Source organism: Plectropomus leopardus, chromosome 21 (genome assembly GCF_008729295.1).
Source record: "Plectropomus leopardus isolate mb chromosome 21, YSFRI_Pleo_2.0, whole genome shotgun sequence".
Lineage (NCBI taxonomy): Eukaryota > Metazoa > Chordata > Actinopteri > Perciformes > Serranidae > Plectropomus > Plectropomus leopardus.
Genome location: NC_056483.1, coordinates 23,794,702 through 23,814,568, shown reverse-complemented (window position 1 = coordinate 23,814,568; position 19,867 = coordinate 23,794,702). Strand labels below are relative to the sequence as shown.

Sequence of the window (19,867 nt, the reverse complement as noted above, 5' to 3'; positions counted from 1 at the left end):
ACACCATGATCAGTCCTGAATTGTTTTACATTATAATAATTTTATATTATAATTTGTGATCATCTTACATTTCAAGACTTTTTAAAAACTCACAATTTCAGCAAGAGCAACACAATTTCAACTCATCACTGAGTCCATTCTTAAGCTTGACTGAGGATTGATATTTGTGATTAAACGGCACAACATCCTGTCCTGTAATATCTCAAGTAAAGTCAGAGAGAAAGATTTAGTCTGGATATTTCCAGTTTTGTTAAAAAATGTTTTGCTAAAAAATGATTTTTTTTTCTATAAAAAGCTTTAAAGTGGATTTTTTGTTTCCACAAACACTTGCCTTAAGATGCTAAAAATGGCATTTCGTTAAAATGAAAATAATCTTAATAAGTAATAAGGTTTAATACATTTTGTCACTTAGAAAAGAAAATTAATTTCACTTGTCGTTTTTCAGTTGACTTCAAAAAATAAATTAAATACAACAATTTTTTAAGTAAACCTTAAAAAGAGATATAAAGTTAACATGAGATTAGTTAAATTCATGTACTTTTCTCAAAGCATCAGTTTCCTATAGAGTTTTTGTGATCAGCATGTCAGATTTACAGTGAACAACTTTGCTGTTCAATCAGGAAAGGGAATGAATGAATGAATTGAACAAAAAGTTTTAGTTTTTGTCTGAACAAGGCCTGATTTATTGCTTTCTGGAACCTGCAAATGCCGTGAAAAAGAGTGGCAAGTTGCGCTGTTCTGTCCGCTCCTTCCTTCTACTCACACATACACACAGGAAACGGGCTGGCAGGAAACCCAGCGTAAAGTTACAGTTAAATACAAGGGGGTGCACTGAAATTCCTCTCCTTATCGTCACAGCAGCTGGCTCACAGTCGCGAGCGTGGCTGCTATTTCTAGATTGTTTGTCATAGTTGAAATAGTACTTTTTATTCTGGCCATTTGAAGTGGAGTGGCCCGGTGGCTCTGCTGGGTGGCACTTCAGTGGAGGGAAAACAAAACTGCAGAAAATAGCTTTCTATAATGGTCTGTATTCCTTGATCACCTGGACTGGTTACAACAGAAAAAAGGCACTTTCCATGTTAAAGTCTATTTAAAATGGACTTTACTCTCACTGCTGTATTTGGCCTCAGTATAATGGTGTTCTCTTCTATTAGTTACTTTACTGCAGTGGGGGTCAACAGATGCCAAACTTTGCTGTGAATGTTTTTTGGAATGTAAATGATGAGCCGTTCAGTATTTAGTTTACTAAATCAATTAGAATGTGGTTGACTGTAATTAAGTGTAGTAAATCACAGCTGTTTTCAAGTCACATTTTTCTTTAATCGTTCAAGATGTGACTCAGTTTAAATTGTGTACTGCCTCTCCTGGATTTAACTTTTCCATCAGTAAATTAATAATAACAGTACATGTATGGAAATGGGCTCATGTCCAGAAACATTCACACAAGGCAGGACTGTTCATCATTTGTTTATCAAAATCATGATTTAAATCAGTGCTTTAACAAGCTGTAAGAGGTTATTATTTAGTTTGTGATGTTTACCCTTTCACCACTGATGATTTGTAGCTAATTAACATCAAACCTGTCCTTTGGTCAGACTACAGAATGAAACTTGTTACTGCTGGCTGGTTAACATATGCTCTGCTTGGTTGTGTCTATTGCACTGAGCCAAAGTCAGGATGGACATTTTTAAATTATCATGAAGTACTCCTTACCTTTCTATGCTGCACAGACAGTATATTAAGGTAATGCCTCATAGTTTGTAGAGCACATTATCTTGTTTATTTTGTCAAAATACTTCAAGACACCTGGTCACCATTCTGCCAGTAACACTGCATGTTATCTGTATATGCAAAGATCTCCCAGTATGCCTCTGCCAAAGTCATTGTGACCTCATCTGTCCCATTCACACCTTGGACAACACCTTGGAATTTCTTTAGATTTAGCACAAACGTCCACTCAGACTCAACGATGAACTGATTAGATTCTGGTGGTCATAGGTGTTACGTCAAGTGCACTATGACCTCACCTGTCTCATTCTCATGAACATGATATCCCAAGAACACTTTGAGGGTATTTCTTCAAATTTGGCACAAACGTCCACTTGGACTCAACAATGAACTGATTAGATTTTGGTGGTAAAAGGTCAAGGTCACTGTGACCTTGCATCCGCTCGATTCTCATCAACACGATATCTCATGAAGACCGTTAGGGAATTTCTTAAAATTTGACACAAATGCCCACTTGGACTGAAGAATAGACTGATTAGAATTTGGTGGTCAAAGGTCAAGGTCACAGTGACCTCACAAACAATGTTTTTGGCCATAACTCAAGAATTCATACAGTTACTATTACAAAATTTAACACAATTGTTAACATTTTAATATGAAAGAGGTCAAAGGTCAACTTCACTGTGACACCATAATGTTCAGCAGAAACCATTACTCTAAGCCATAACTGAGGAATAGCAGGAGAGACATTTGGTCAGATACTGAATTTGTGACATTAATCCTGTGAAACAATGCTGATGTAGAGCTCATGCTGGCAAGGGGAAAATGTGTGTGAAGTATCCATGTTTTCACAGACATGGATGTAAACTGTAAGAGCAACTTGACTGGTGTGCAGAGGCATACAAACCCAAAGTGGTAATTCTATGCTTTATTAGCTTATAATTTCACTCATCTGTGGTCTGAATATTTTTCTTTATATATTTGTGTATTTTATTTATCAAAAGATTATTTACACTATTTCTATGTTAATAAAATTGTAAAGATAATATACAATCAATCAAACTTTATAAATCAATGCACTTTTAAGTGATTTACATTTTTTGTGCAGTTGACAAAAAGCATGTTAAAAATAGTAAAATATTAATCAAATAAAGTAGATTGAAATGAAACATTACCAACAATATATATTTGATAAAAATGAGTAAATTAAATAGTAACAGTAATAATAGAATAGGTATGAATAATAAAACCACAAAATGATTAAACATACATAAAAGCAGAAGTTAATAGATGGGTTTTAGTTTAGTTTTAAAAATATTAGTTCAGTTTTTTCAGGAGCATAAAAGCTTAAATAGCAAATATTGTTTCTCTGCTGTGTGGACCAGCTAGAGGAGAAGAAGTGGAGGATCCTAGTGGCTCTCCTGCTTCTTAAACCTAAAGCCTTTCTGCAGTGACCTAAAAACAACCCTGACACTGATAAACTCTAAAATTTCAAATCTGAATCCGACTTTACTTCCCGTAAAAGTTGCACAACACTGCGTGAAATTTTCAAAGAATATGCTGCATTCCCAGCTTCCATGATTGGTCCACTCCCCAGAAACCACATTGGTGTTTTCCACTCCAGAACATATTTCTTTAAACTTCACACGCATCCAGTTTGGCTCAGAGACGGTCACCAGCTGGCTGAGTTCACCATTTCACACCACATCCATGTCACCACCAAGAATTCAGATTCAGAGTTAATGTGGAATTGTCATGCATTTTGTTTTTGCCAGTCAGAAGAAGCCTCTTCCTGCTGCTTGTTTTTCTTTCTGCTGTCTCTTTGTTGCTGTTTGGTTTGAATGGGAAGTTGTTTTCGGATTCTTAACATGTCTCTGCACACATAGCACAGATGCATGCATGCATTTAGATAGTGATGTGACTGACACTATACAGCTACTCGTGGTTTGAATCTGCAAACTCAATTTGACCATCAGGTGCTGTAAACAAAATACTGTTAATGTGATTTACAGATGGGACCTGAAACAAAGACAAAAAAAAATGCAATTTACCCCCCAGTGTTTTGAGTAACCCCCCATAGTTGGACCCCGTGTTCCCCCTGGTGAGGTCTTAGACCTCATGCTGACACATCCCTTATCTCTGGAAATAAGGTGTGTGTGTATGTGTGCGTGTGTGTGTATGTGTGCGTGTGTGTGTGTGTGTGTGTGTGTGTGTGTGTGCTGTCAGATACCCCTTTCCCAACAAAATTTGCAAGGCTAAACGCACTGTTTAGCCTGTTTTCATGCAATGTCACAGACAAGCTGAGAAGGGTGTATCTGCAGGCTGCAGGCAGCAGTTTCAGGACCGCATATCTAGGACCCTCGTTTTTCCATACATGCACCCTGTTTGGCTGTTGGATATGGGCTTCGTATTCACTCGACACTTGTTGAAGATGGACTGTGAAAAAGTAATCAGAATCAGTAAGTAGTGAATATGAATTAAGTTAAATATTTCAAAAATGAGACACAAAATTTGGGACAATAGTTTAAACTAATTCAATGAAGACATAGCTTCATTTTGCCAAGACCATCTATATTAATTGTTGATTTAGTAACCATAATGTTAATTAGTTTAATTCTTACCAGTAGCCTATATAAATGAAGAAAGATAAAAGCATGTCATGGCGTTAGCATGTAGGCTAATGTTAGCTAAAGTATACGTTAATGTTAGTGCCTTTAATACTGGTACTGTCATTGTTAGTTTAACATTAACCTTACACAATGCCGTGCGGCTAGATGTTGTTCATTTTGCTGTTCAGTTCCCCAATATTTGTGTCTCATTTTAAACAAATTTATTTTCATTTTAAACTTAATTCATATTCAGTACTTTTGCTCTGTTCAGTTCAGAGTGTATCCTTATAAAGTACTACAATATTTGGCTGGAATAAACCTTTAAAGAGTCTGCGGTCCTGAAACTGCTGCCTGCAAGCCTGCAGATAGATACTATTGGACAGGCCTGAGAACAGGTAAACAGTAGAAAGCAGTAGGATCAAAGGTCTTTGAAAACCGTTCAGTGGTTTCTTTTATTTATTTATCTTTTATTTATTACGTCCCCCTTTTAAACTCTGCAGATGTGTTTGGATCAGTGTTTTAGCTGCGTAGAAGGAGACAGACAGTAATTAGTGACGGCGTGTCATTGCATCTCACCAGTTAAGGAGCTGAAATTAGCGTGTTCATTCGGGTGTGTTCCCGATTGGAGCTGGAGGTGCTGAAAACCCTTGTCTACTGCAGAGTCATTTGACCCGGGTGTGAATGCCGATTGTATGCATTCTCATTGCATTAAAAAGCCAAAAGTTAGCAGATATTAGTTTTTTGTGTGCAGTGGTACACAAAAAATTAGGCTAAAGATACTTAAAAAGTTCAGTTTTCAGAAGCCCATTTTAGACATGACATATACACATCATTGGCTTCAACTGTCTCTTAATATGATGGCTTTTTGTCATTCAGATCCAGGTGTCCATTAGCATTTAATTTATTTGTTCCACCTACCTGCCCAAGGACTTCAGGCAGAAACCAGCAACTCTGCTAAAACCTGGTATAATGCATCAACCCTTGTTTTATATAAGGTTCATGTTTTTTTGTGCACTGTCCCTGTCTAAATAAAATTACATTAGACAGTATCCACATTAGAGTGTTGGTCCTGAAATATTGGTAACTACAGCAAGTACAGTAGGCCAAAGTTGATCCTGGCATTTGGTGTGTAAATTGTGGTGGGAGTTCATACCAAACCAGTGTTGCTTTACCATTCACATTAATTTCATCTTCCAAATAAGTTTGACCAGGGGTTTGTTGTATGTATGATCTGCATGATACAGTATAATACAAAATGATCAGTATCCCATCTGATCACTTGTGTATACAACTAAAAGACAAAATTGTATATGAAAAGTTAAAAAAAGTATTTTTTTAACCACTTTAGTCTCACCTCTAAATGTAGACACACTATTGTTATAGTAATATTCACATTGCAGTGGCACATTTTTAATAGAGAACAGTCAGGGTAACAGCCCTGTGCTCTGAGTATCCACACTGTGGTATTAAGGAAACAGTAAAGTGTAATTTGGATGGCTGAATGAAGTTCAACAATTTAGCTGAGGGGTACACTGTGCTTCATTCCACAGACTGAATGTAACAATGTAGCTGAGGGGGAGTTCTTGTTCCTGTTGTGTGTATGCTGAGCCAGAATGGGGCCAGCGCTCATTAGCAGCCAGCCAGGGGCCTCGTACTGTACATGACTGAATGGCCTCCATCATCCCTCCCCCGCCCTCAAATTATTATGTCACCTGCCATTGTGTGAAAAGGCTGTCTCTCTCTCTCTCTCTCTCTCTCTCTGTGTGTGTGTGTGTGTGTGCGTGTATTTGTGTGTATTGGGGCATTCATTTGTTCTCAGTTCTTTCAGGCCAGAAAGTATGCTGACAGATTAACAAAATTAGCATAATAATGTCAACAAAAGTTGATTTTTAAAAAAATGCTAGCACTGAGGCTTGGTTGATATCACAGTTTCACAGTATATCAGAGTATTTACAAATCCTTAAGGTATGGTTTTTTTCAGTCCTGTCATAAATACAGGCTTACCTATTAAACTCATTGTATGTAGTGCAAAGCATGCACCACCAGAGCTCAGTCTCCGGTCTCTACTGGTGAAACAGGCAGCTGAGCTGAAAGACACCACAACACCCAGTGTTCAAGGGAGGTGTTACAGGACTGTAAACAGCTGGTGGACTTAAATCATTATATAACATATACCCTGATGAAATTTCAAAGAGTTATGAAATAATACATACCACCCAAACCTATTAGCCACATGTCTGCAGCTACATGGCTGACTGCATGTCGATCAATCAGTCGGTTCACCACTTTGTTCCAGACTGATACCATTGGCTTCTACACTGTCCAAATGGTATCGGACAGAGTGTATCAAATCCTTATTGTATTGTAACGAGTCTGTTCAGGAGGATTATGACGCTGACAAAAATTTACACTGATTTACAAACATCTTTTTTGCCATTGGAAATTGCCATTGTCATTGGAAAAATTATTTTTGGTCTTAGGGCATCAGGTGACAATAATTGGCCACAATGAAAATCTGCTTCAATGCGCTATGCAATTTCTGGGGGCCTTGTTGACATATCTGCCCTTTACTTCACAACATTGGTTGTCATTAGACAAAATACCTTCAAAAAATTTAGACAATCCCATCAATTAGTAGGATTGATTAGTAGGATTCATACTCATGAATGTCTGCACAAAATATTATTTCAAACCACTTAGTAGCTGTTGAGATTTTTCAATGTGGACTCACAGGCAGACACTGCCATCACTAGAGCCACTAGTCCAAAAAATGTTGAGCAAATGACAAACAAGTGCTATGTGTTACGTGTGAAAGGAGCTATTACTGTATAATCCGCCTCATCAGGTTTGAGTGCAGAGCCACAGCTCAGCTGGAGAGAGAACTTCAGCTGAGCTCTGGCTGTAAATGTACACTCACTCTTGTTATATACATTTAGTAAGGCAAAGTTTTTTTTATGACAGATGAACAGATAGAGAGGAAACAAAAGAACAGAGAAGCAGCCGGCACAATAAACCCAGTGATCTGCATACTAAAACACACTCCATGACTCTGTACAACCACATAATGGACTCTTTAAACCCTAAAAAGCTCAATTTAGGGTACAAAGCAGGTTTTAGTTTTACTCTTGATTATTCTCTCCATTTGTTATGCACACACTCCACATTGCGCGCGCGCGCGCACACACACACACACACAGTTGAAGCCTGCTCCTCTTTAGAGCATCAAAGATGAGTGTAACAGACCCAGTGATGGAATCCAGATACTCCTGTGTCAGGCAGCTGAAGACACACAACCATGAAGGGCTGCTCTCTCTCTCTCTCACACACACACACACACACACACACACACACACACACATACGGGTGAGTGGGTGCTTATCGGCCTGTGTCAGGCCTGTCAAGTGCCCTCACTTTCCTTCAAGTTTCATAATGTCTGCCAGTGGCAGTCAATTTGGGAGAGTGTAACAAAGGGGCTGCTGGCTGCGAGGGGGAAGAGAGAGCTCCAAATAGGGACAAAGATACAACAGAATTAACAGCTCTGTTTATTATTCTTTCAACTAAATAATTACAGACACTTGTTTAAAATATAATAGTAAAGAACGTTTCACTTCAGTTTTACATTGGCCAAGCAATGCATATCATATTTATGTTTCTAAAGTGATGTAGTAAATGAGCTGACTTTGTTGTCATGAGGTGGAGAGGATGGAGGATGGCGCGATACTAGGCACGGTTCCATTAACCTTCAGATTGCGCAAATTTAAATTGCGAATATAAAATACGCCGAATGGAGACACATCAGTTTCACAAAAAAGTTTTTATGCTCGCATGAAATGGTATTTCAGGTGATTTGAAAAAAGCCATATTTCTCAAAACTGCAATGGAAACACTTTTTTGGCTTTTCTAGGTCACATGGTGCTATGGCTATGTGTTTGTCTGTAGGAACTGGCTCCCTCATGATGCAGCAGGAGCTACAAGAGCTGTTATTGCATCACATAACTCTTCAAAAGTTGAGCAGATCATCAGGAAGTTTTTGAACCCACAATTCCTCCGTGAAGTCGTGGACTATCGCCTCCCAGAAAACCCTCATACATGGCCGCTCCCATGTGTAAGTGGCCATTATTGCTTGCATAACATGCCCCCGTGGCCTTGGATTGGAAATAATGACGGTTAGTGAGGTGGCTGCAATAGAAATAAAGCTGAGTATTTTGAACATTCATCACCACGCTTCTTGGAATGTTATCAGAGGAGATGTCATGTCACCCAGTGGAAACACAGTCATCGTCCAGTTGTTTTGTCAATATTTTGAAAATATTATTTAATTTTTGTGCAGATCTCTAATGGAAACCCACCTGCTCAGGCGTGACGCCTGCCACACTACTGTCTAGAAGGCTGGAGGGAGATATGGCGTTAAACACTGAAGTCAATGAACAGTAATCTCACACAGCTGCCTTGTTTTTCCAGGTCAGATAGGCTGCTGTGGAGGATGTGTGCAATGGTGTCTTCCATAGATAGGTTGACAAACTGTAGTGGGTCCAGAGTGTTGGTTAGGGAGGAGCAGATGTTAACCTTAAGCAGTTGTTAAAGCACCTCATCACTACAGAGGTGAGTACCACGGGACGACAGTCATTCAGGCAGGCTGGTCTTGTTTTCTTGGGGTTATGATGGACCTCTGGAAGCACTACAGACTGAACCATGTTGAATATCATTGTGAACACTGCCACTATTGGTCAAAACATAACCCTGACCTAAGCCTAACTCAAAATTACTGGAAGAGTCCAGCTCGGCATCACTGTGTTAAAGTGTCAAGTGAAGTGCACATACAAGGAGGGGGAGCAGCAGGGTGAGCCAAGTCTCTTACTGGAACCCTGGGCTGGGCTGTGGTTTGGAGCTCTGGTGCCAGCCAACATCTCTGCCTCTCTGTGTGTTTATTGCTTGTGTTTAGCTAATAGACAAGTCGATATTATTCACATGAGGATTGAAATGTCTCCTTGCAACTCTTTGTAAACATCATCCCACACTGAGACACAGTCAGTGTCTATCTGTCCACACTTCCCCAAATTCAGTGAGTCTTCCATCATCCCAGAGGATGAACCCTTTCCACTATGGACGCTCTATTGCAGAGATACTCAATCTGCTTTGCTGGGGTTGCACAAAAATGACAGGAGGCCAGGGGCCGGTTGCGGCAGCCCTGTATATGTTTTAAAGTCTTGAGAACATTTCTAGGATTTTAGCATGTTTCTAGGATTTCAGCGCATTTTTAGAATTGGAGGACATTTCTAAGGTTCTAGGATATTTCTAGAATTTTAGCACGTATATGGTTTTAGATTTTTTCCAGGATAATAGGGCACTTCTGGGATTTTAAGGACATTTCTAGGATTTTAGGACATTTTTAGGATTTTAGGGGATTACTGCGACTTCTGGATGTTTCTGTGATTTTAGGACGTTTTTAGGATTTTAAAACATCTCTAAGATTATGGAACATTTCGAGGATTTCAGGAAATTTCTTGGATTATAGGACATTTCTAGGACTTAAGGATATTTCTAAGATTTTATGATGTTTCAGGGATTTTAGGGCATTTCTAGGACATTAGGATGTAGGATTTTAGGACATTTCTAGGACTACGGGATATTTTTAGCATTTAAGGAAGTTTCTAGGATTTTACAGATTAGGGTCTTAGCTAGGACCTCTGTGGGGGGGTATGGGGGATCCTTCATTGGCATTTTTTTTTTTAAAAACAAGCTCTGTTTTAATGCTGCTATGCACTCTGGCACCTTATGTATACTTAAAGGACAAAAATAATTCCCAGTGTGAATTACTTTATTTTTATTTGAATTAGAAAATGCTTGTCAGGCCACCCAGCATCCTATGGGGGGCAAGATTTGGCCCGTTGGCCATAACTTGAGTTTCTCTGCCCCGTGACCTTTCCTTGAGCGCCATCCTCAGGACAAACATGTTGAGCTCTACCAACTGTAATGCTGTAAACTAACGGTAATGCCTTCACTGCAGTATCAGGCCTAACTTTGTGCGTCTCTCTGCAGATCCCTCCTGTTGCCAACATGCTGCCGAGTTCTCGCCTTGCAAAGAAGCTTGTGACCAGGTAAAAACACACACGCTTACACACACACACACGCCCACCCCTCAGCCCATTATAGTCGGCCTATGAATAGAGGTTTTTGAAGGGGAGTGGTGTAAAGTTTTTTGTCTTTTGGCTCTTTGAAGTGCAGAATAAAAGTTCTGTCTCACCCTCTTTCAATTGGGAGCAGGTGACACACTCTCTCTCCCTGTCTCTTTCTCCCGGTCCGTCTCTCTGAAGCCTCCATGTCCTCCTTTATGGTCGTAAAAGAAGCTTTTCTCTACGAGCAACAAACAGGCAGAGAGTTCAAACCCTTCTCCTGCTTTTGAAGTGGGGCGAAACTGAAGAGGGAGGTTGGACAGAACTTATTGTGCTCTTACTGGCTGACATCACCACTTTGCTAGCCAAAGAAAGAAAGAAAACAGATAGAAAAGGCATTAAACAAGAGATGAAGAAGAAGGACAAAAAGTAGTGCAGAAATGGGAGGGGCATCTCAAAAGAAAGAAAAAGTTGAGGAGGAAAGAAGAAAAAGTGATGAAGATGAAAAGGATGAAGAAGGAAAGATAATGGCCGTTTAGAAGCGTAATGGCCTCAAAATACCTCTCAGAGGTTGTGCTTAATGTCTGAAGTGTCTGTCTGTGTGTGTGTGTGTGTGTGTGTGTGTGTGTGTGTGTGTGTGTGTGTGTGTCAGCGGTGGGGGTGGGTGTCAGATACACGTTGTAATCACCAAGACCATTTTAGCTCTAATGGAAGCTGCCTTGTGCCTGGTTACACCCACACAAATGAGCGGTTCTTCAAAGGTTCTGTTGATTATATGGAGAGCCCTAATGGCCTTTTTTTAAAATAAAGGTTCTAATGTGGTTCCAAGCTCTCCTGATACCGCAGTTTGGTATGTTTCTAATAAAAGAGGAATACAAGTATATTAACTTTAATGTCACAAATGTCAACAACTTGCCATCAAAGTACCGACATTTCTTAGGGATTTGTTATCAGGGCCATGATTCAGAGTCAAGGGTTTAATATTATCGTAGGGTTTTCAATATCTGGATGGTCCTTGTGATTAATTACATGTATGTTAATATGTCTATAAAAGCTGGAGTGTGGAAGTTTTGTCTCCCTCCTCTGGCAGTGAGAGTAAATACATAAACAGTCGCAGCTCGATTCAGCCATTTAACTGGACTACTGTCCTTGTCCCAGTATACAAGCACCGGGGGAGAATCCATTTATTTACAGATGTGTGCCTGACTCCTCCACAGCAGGTGCAGATATGCCCCCTTTCAGCTAGTTGCTATACCTATATTATTTATACAGTCTATGATATAGACCGCATCACAATCATAACTGTTTATTTACAATAACGTCAGGGTAGAAATTTGTGTCACATATAATCAAACAGTGCTGAGTAAACTATGCCTTAATTGATCAGTTTTAAGCCACCTAAAACGAATATAAACATCAGTTTAAGTGTACGCTATATTTAGAATATTTTCACTGCTTTGCCTTTCTGTAAGACAGCCCTTACTGACGGGGATTTGAAGCCGTTATATTAAAAACAGCAGACTCCACTGAGAAAAATCATTTTACTCCACTGAACAGCAGAGCTGCTGCTCTACTGCTGCCTCCATCAGCTGCTGTGGAAGCTAAAGAGGAGACAAGATTTAAATATAGTGTACACTTAAACTGATTTCAGTTTTTTTTAGATGTCTAAAGTATGTTTTGCTGCAGCACGTCCACAGCAGGACATCACTTAGCATCAGTGGCGGTGTTGTGGGACTGTTCTTTATTTATCGCGGGGGATGGGGGGACGACATTTTTATTTTAAACAAATATAAAATGCTACCTTTTCAAGTACTGTGTTGCTCACCTAAGCCAAAATTAAAAACACAAGTCCCTCTTCAGTGCTTACATTTTTTTTAACGCCTGACCTGTTTTGCAGCGCTCCCTGCCCCTTATTAATAACAAACAGTCCCTATCTCTAACCACTGAGGGAAAGCGGTGTAGTACCTATGGTGGTGACAAGGCGCACACCCAGAAGGCCAGTTAAAATCTGACTGAGGTGTTTACATGATGGAATAGCTCGACTTCCAATCACATTATCAGGGTGTGTTAGTCTTATTTCAAGAAATTTGATTTAGTCTTGGACTAATGTATTTTAAAGTCCAGTTTTAGTCAGACTAAGACAATAATTCAACTTTTCGAACATCGTGTAAATGTACTGACTGTCGTTCACACATGGACCCAGTGAGAACATTTCCTGAAAGTTTTGTTTACAGTCAACAAATCTAGAAGTCTAAAGGAAATCATTCCAACTAAACACCACATAAGTTAATTTCACACACCTTCATACACAGAGGCTCTTAGAAACAGAATTAGCTCTTTTTGACTTCTGTTGGAATGAAAACCTGCTGACTCTCAGTCTTGATGGCACATGATTGGAAACTGCTTCTGTACTGAAGCAGCGTGCACCGCCCGATGAGTCTAGCTCTGGAGAAAGAGCCCATCAGTCTGCCAGCTAACACTCGTTCACCTTTCATACTCACTGAGAGTCTTACAAACGGCCCGCTTGGCTCCTTGGTTATCAGAGTCGGTCTTTTGTTGCATTAGAGTTCTTTGATTATCTGCCAGTGAATCGCCGCCGCTCTGTTTGTTGTTGTGTGTTTCTGTCGGTTCAGCAGGGATGTAAAGGCACTCCGAAAAGCAGTGGCTGAAGTTATTGGCAATCTGTGTTTCAGCCCTTTGATTCAGCTTGCTTCAACTAAGAATAGTCCAAGAACACCTGATTACAAACACATTCTGAGCACCTGGAGCCTGCCATGAAGGACATGTCCCCCAAAACAAAAAAGCTTTAAATGGACAATGTTCAAACAGAGCTCAGTGCTACAGCTGCTGAAATCAAACATTATTCAAACATCTTTTTTACTTAAATTACAAATAAGAGGACACTTTAGTAATCAAATAGAGACAGTGGACTTTGGCAGCACCTAAACTGTAACAATAACATAATTTATTGACTGAACCTTTTCCACCTTCCCCAAGCGTCAAAACTTTTTTTGCAATATTTTTATTTTTTTTATTTTTTTATTATTATTTTAGCATTTCCACTCAGGGTTTATTTTTTAATGCACAAATTAAAAACTGCACATAAAAGAGGTAGATGGAAACATCTAGTGTTCCAGGAATATAAAAATCATGGCATTTTAACATTTTTTATAAATAATATGCACGTTGACATGGAGCCTACCAATCTGATTAGAATAGGTTTAAAAGCCCACACAGATTAAACATGATCCATATGAATACCTCAATCAGCTTAAACCGGCCTGAACCCATTCAGATTTCAAATGGCTGTTGAGGGGGAGTTTAAACCTTTTCATAAACCGATTTAAAGAAAATTTGTATCATGTAAATGATGAAGCCAATTTATCTCTGGCTGTGTTCTTTCCGCACATGCTCTGTCCTCACGTAAGGGAACGTTAAGACGTATGTTTCTCCACTTCCAGAAGATGGCAACTTTCAAGCAGAAATAGACTACAGCCGAGAGTTTGTTTGTAATCCAATTTTTTAAGGAACTAACAATAGACGACAGACAATAAATATCCTCCTGCCTGTATGGTGAGAGGAAAGGAGAGGGCGCTGCGATGGTGTCAGAAGTTAACCGTTATTTATTTTTCACTGCAAGAAAATGCACTTGTGCTGTGAGAGTGTGAGAAAAGTGCCATTTGCATTTGTCAGTGAGAGACTCGGCAACCCTGTCAAGTTACCATATTCATAATTTTTGTGCATGTCACATAGCTACTCCTTTTACATGCTTCTGCGCATGTAACACCAGATCATATTAGAGCACATCCCATGTAAACAGCTGACCTGAAATCTTCAGACTGATTTCAATCAGATTGAGAAAAAGTGTACATGTAAACGCAGCTAGTGACCTAAAACACAGTTTGCATGTGAAAGGCAAAAAAGCGGTGTTTTCAAATTCATGCAAGTGCATGTGGACAACACCTGACCCAACTTTCACCTCATGCATGGTCTTTACCTCACATCTCGCCCTTACAGTCAGAAAAGCTCTGGCTTACAAACCGCACACACTTACACTGGGGAGCAGGGATTAGAGAGCAGACTTTGCTTAATATTTGCTTATTGTTCATTTTATAGTTTTATTTTTCCACATAGCAGAACGACTGAATGAACAGTGTTTTTTTCACATTCCTCACAGGAGATAAAAATCACGACAGTGTGACTTCAGACCATCAAGCATCTCTGGTATTCCTTGCCTATCAGTTTTCACAGGCCGTGTTCGAAATCACTGCGATGTCTAATAGCTGTGGAAGAGTGGAGTTCTCTAATCGTGCCGGCAGTCTGAGTGTGTGAAGCTGTAAATCTCGCCCACTTGGTTTCTTGACTTCACACTTCAGCCAGAGTGTGTTGGCAGTGGCTTCATTCTCCCAGGCTCTCGCCTTGTATGTTCACACAACACTTGGATGTGTTACGGCTAAGTGTGTGTGTGTGTGTGTGTCTGTGTGTGTGGATACACACCACAGACTTGGAAGACTCAGTGAGCATATCGCTGAAGTGTTGGGACTGACTGCATTATCCAAGCCTTTCCCATGGCTGGATCACATTCCTCTGTGGCGGAAACATTCTGTATAGCTGAAGGTGCAACCAGAACATTTTCACCCTCTTATGGATCAAAGTGAGCATGATTTACTACATGTAAATATCTTCATCACCTCCAATGACTCAATAAGTGAAGTATTTTTCCCACTTCAAATACCAATATTTCAAAATGATATTCACAATGCTCAGGAGTCTCCTGGATCATTAGCAGGAACAGTACCATTTCTGTGGGAAAAACCCAGTCAGGGGAACAATTTGGAATCTGAAGTGGAATGATTGACCCTTTTAAACCTAGTCCATATGCTGCCTTCTGATCCTCCTTGGAAGTATCAGAAATATCATATTTACCATATTTAGATGCCCGTCCGACTTTTGTAGCTTCTCGCTGAATCCCTGTGGTTTTGCATTTAGTTTCTCTCTTGCATCCTGCTTTTACTTCATATATCTCCTTTATTTGACTGTTTCATTCTTGCTTTCAGCTATACAGGAGTCTGTTAAGTTGCTACTGCTGAAAATCCAACATTTCTGTATTATCAAAATGAAAGCCTTTACATACAAAAATAACAGGGGACTTTTGTTGTGAAGAATCTTATTGTGAAAAATCAAATGTGTTTAGCACCAAATTAGCCAAAATTTGTTAGCTTTTCTACAATTAAGACTTAAATGTAGGCTACTGAAAGGTAAAAGTATTGAATTTCATGTCCAGGGCCGGCACAAACTGTTTCTGAGGATTGCAATTGGCCAGCGGGCTGCTTTTCGAGCAATTAGTTGATTATTTTCATAGTACATTAGACTCACCAACATACTAACAGTCGGCACAGAAGTTATTTTATGATATTTTTGCCAACACAGGCCAAATATTTCAAATGCAGATAGAAAACAGTGCCAGTGGTCCCATGACACATTAACAATGTTGATGAAACAACCTGAGATCTAGTTATTTCTAAAAATGTGATAATAGTGTTAAACAAAAAAAGTGTGACGTATAAAACTCACAAAAAAAATACGTTGGTTTTGCTCATTTTCCTTAGGAAAACATTTATTTGGATATATATGTGATTCATTTATTGACTTTGTGGTGAATTTTGTACACCACCTTCACCATTGTTTTATTTACAAGGTCAACACACATTAATCAACATTTCTATGAATGTGCCAGTTTTAGCCATCTGGCTAATTTTCAACCGTAGTCCATCGGCAATATGTTGTGAAACCTGTAAAATGATAAAATTCACATAACAACAGCTGCAGGGCACCATAAAGATAGCAACAGCTACAACAAACAACTCCCAAGACAGAACATAAACCATGCAAAGCAACAAGAAACAGGAGAGCCACAGTACAAAGCAATAGCACAGCAACAACATGTAGCATTTTGGCACAAATAGCCATGCACACAGCATTAAGCAAGGGCACACACTAAGCATAACATGCAGACATGCAAAGCTGCAACAGCAACAGCAATAGACAGAAGCAGAGATAAAATACATAGAGTTATAAGACCTTAATAAATATAAATAAAATGTTAAAAGATGCAGTCAAAGGTTAACAAAATGTTCGTATGCCCCAAAAACACAGGCATTCCAAGAAACACAAAGTTAGGCAGGTTGTCAATGAAAACGATATTTCATACACACCCATGCAAAGCTGGTCGCCTGGCAACGAGCATCACTGCAAGAATGAGTTCTCCTGACTCCAGCAGTGTCCTGTACATGATGTCTGTGTGTTCAGGGATGGGCTGCACCTTTAGATGTAAGCTGTGTTCATTTGGTTTAAGAGGTAAATGTTTTACTGGCTTTATACAAGACTCACACATGGATAAGGTGGTGTTATATTCATTCAACATTTTTGCTCTTTCCTCACAGCTCGCCACTATAAAGAGTGAGTCTCGTCTGAAGCATCTCCTCCAGAGGTTACCCAGCTACTGTCCAGAGTTGATGGTGAGTCCACTCTCTCGATTACATCAACACTGTAGCTACTTTTCATGTTTCAAGGTAGAAATGCTCAGTTCTCCGCGGACATGGGTTGAAAGTATGTCCGAGTTTTTAGACACAGTTACTCGACATAATGCCACTCATGGAAAAGACAAAGAAAATATGATATTATTAGACTATTTTAAATGCTACTCAACTACTGTTGAACTGAGATAATTTCATTTAGGTGTTCACTAAAATTACAGTAATGTAACATGTGCTCCTCTCCACCTTTATTGGTTGGATGAAGTGTGTTATTCAGTGCATGTTGTGAAAATTGAAAGCGAAACTACAAAAATGTAAATAGTTGTTTAATTATTGACGGTGTGCGAAATGACTTCATGTCAGATACTGTGTTGTTGGTGGTGATATCTTGACTGAAGACAGAATTAGCATCAACTCTCTCATTAGACCTTAACAGCAAGTGGGTTGGTGGTTGTGGTTACCAGAATACTGGAGCACCTGGTTAAACCACACAATCTCACACACACACACACACACACACACACACACACACAGACACACACCCCTAACCCTTCCTCCCACCGTGGCTAATTAGAAAGCAGAGAGTCTGGTTTGGTGCTCGCCTCGTGTCCCTTTATGGACCTTTAGAAACACACCAGTAATTAGACTCAGGCAGTCTGAAATGAACATGTGTGCTGCTCTTATTTAGCTGAGCTGATGTAAATTGACTGAAAGCTATTGACATGGCTTTACAGTACAGATGAACACCAGATATGTTCTGATAGTGATCCTATAAAGCAGAAACACTCAAAACCGGTGTTAATTAAGTTTGTAAGTCGTGTCTCATGCACACTACACATGACTAGTTCGGTTTAGTTTGTTAAGTATTTTTGCGCTTTTGTTGTGCAATGTAGTGGATGATATCAATGGAACTTTTTTGGAACATTTTTTCATCATCCCTCTGCTTTGGGGGACCGAGCACACTGATCCAGGACTTAAAGGTGGAGCTAGAAACCGTGCAGTCCATTGATTGGTCAGTAGAGAATCAACACTGTGTTCAGGGCTGACCTGTGGCTGCTTTAACCACTGTTCATACAGTGACAGGTCTGACATCCATTAATAAACTAAAACTATAAAATGAAAGCAGCACCTGGAGACTTAGAAAAAATAATTCGCTTTGCAAACTTCCTGCAACATTTAAAATGTTTATTTATTTATTTATTTTGAATTAAAATTCATTTACATTATACAGCACTTACATTTTCTGTTTTTAACATTAAAGTGTGAAAGACATAAAGTTAAATCAAAATAAATTAGTAGTATATGTTGAAAAATTATTCATACTGGCGACAGTGATACCAATGATACAATGTTGTTTTTTTTAGAAAGAAAGACAACAACAACAACAAAGAAAGGAAAGAAAAAACAGTCCACCTCTTGGTGAAGTTGATAATAATATTTGGCAAAAAGTAACAAACGGCAAAGACTATCTCTTGTACCTCTACCTTTACCTTTGTTTCCATCACATCTACCAGCATGTGTACAAATCTTGCATAATCACTCTCCTGTGAATGTTCATATGGGCCTCTGAGTTCAGACGAATATGTTCAGTAAAACAGGATTAGATATTGTTAGAACTAAGGATTGTAGAAAAGATTGATTTTGAAGAAAATAAGCACGTTAACAGCAAAGGCCCCGTATTATCCTTTTACTCAAGCGACAGCTGGCAACTTTTAGGTGGAATGTTTACTTGTAATGTTGCTCAATGCATGAGTTGACAGCGTGAATCCATCAACACACCTTAATTTTCAATATGACAACTCTGACCATTCCATTTGCGCTATATATTAACGTCAACCAGATTTTATCAATTGCAAATTCTAATCCTCACTTGGGAAAAAAACAAAAAAAACCTTGGCAGCACATCGTTCAGGAGTGCTCCAGCATTCTAAACCACTGCAAACCTGCTGTTTTTAAATATTCCATTGAGAGAGACTCTCACACCAGCCTGCTCTTTTTTGCTCTGAAAATGTTGGCATGCAACCCTGTTCTGGGGATAATACATGTGATACAGACACACACAGTGACAACTGTTAGCATCACAAAGCTAATGTTACATAGCAGCTTTACAGACAGATTTGAGGTGTCTTGGTCTTCTGGTCCTGCTACATTCTCTGTGAAAAAAAAACAACCCAAAGACCTTTTATTAGACCCATACAGTCACAAGCCCCGGCTCTCAGGATGGACTGGATGGATTTCTGCTTTGGCTCATCTAAGCTGCAGCACTACTACTGCTGTCATGTTGTTGCCTTATTGGCCCCTGCTTCATCACAAATCAAGTTTATGCTTCACGAAAGACGATGTTACTCCTCACTCTGCCTCATAAATGATGCTGACGCCTGCTGACGGGAACCTTTGTTCCCTGGCCAACAGACACAGGGGGAGTGTTAACAGCAGTGACGTGGCAACTTTACACAAATGACTGTCGTGTAAAAGCAGAGGAGCATGAAAGGGATGTTTTTTTCTACAACATTTCTATTTCCATGTTTTTCTCTTTTGCCTTCTCAGACAGCCGAGCTTGTTTGTGATGATTAATCCCACAACACTGCACCACAAACCCAACGGGAGGTTCATAGAATTCATATGTTTCCTTGTCTTCCAACACTGTTTTGATCTGAGGAATTTCATGTTTGCTCTCTGTGAAATTATAGAAACCAACTACTCCCATCTCAGTTGATTGTTCAGTATGATTTCTATAATGATTGGATAATGACTGTACCTCTAACCTTAGCCCCAAGGGTCTCTCAACACATACCCGAAAATGATTCACACCTAACCCTTAGTATGCTCATTAGACATTTGTAATTACAAGCCCTTTATATGGTGAGGCATGGATCTGAAA

The 19,867-nt window shown here is 39.4% G+C and overlaps 1 protein-coding gene across 1 annotated transcript in view; it reads left to right on the top strand.

Moving 5' to 3' along the window:
- Positions 1-19,867, top strand: part of LOC121960524 (reversion-inducing cysteine-rich protein with Kazal motifs-like) — a 91,702-nt gene that overhangs the window by 12,255 nt on the left and 59,580 nt on the right. Inside the window, 2 exon segments of the mRNA XM_042510269.1 lie at positions 10,377-10,435; positions 16,894-16,968. Of these exon segments, the coding sequence (XP_042366203.1) occupies positions 10,377-10,435; positions 16,894-16,968 (134 nt within the window).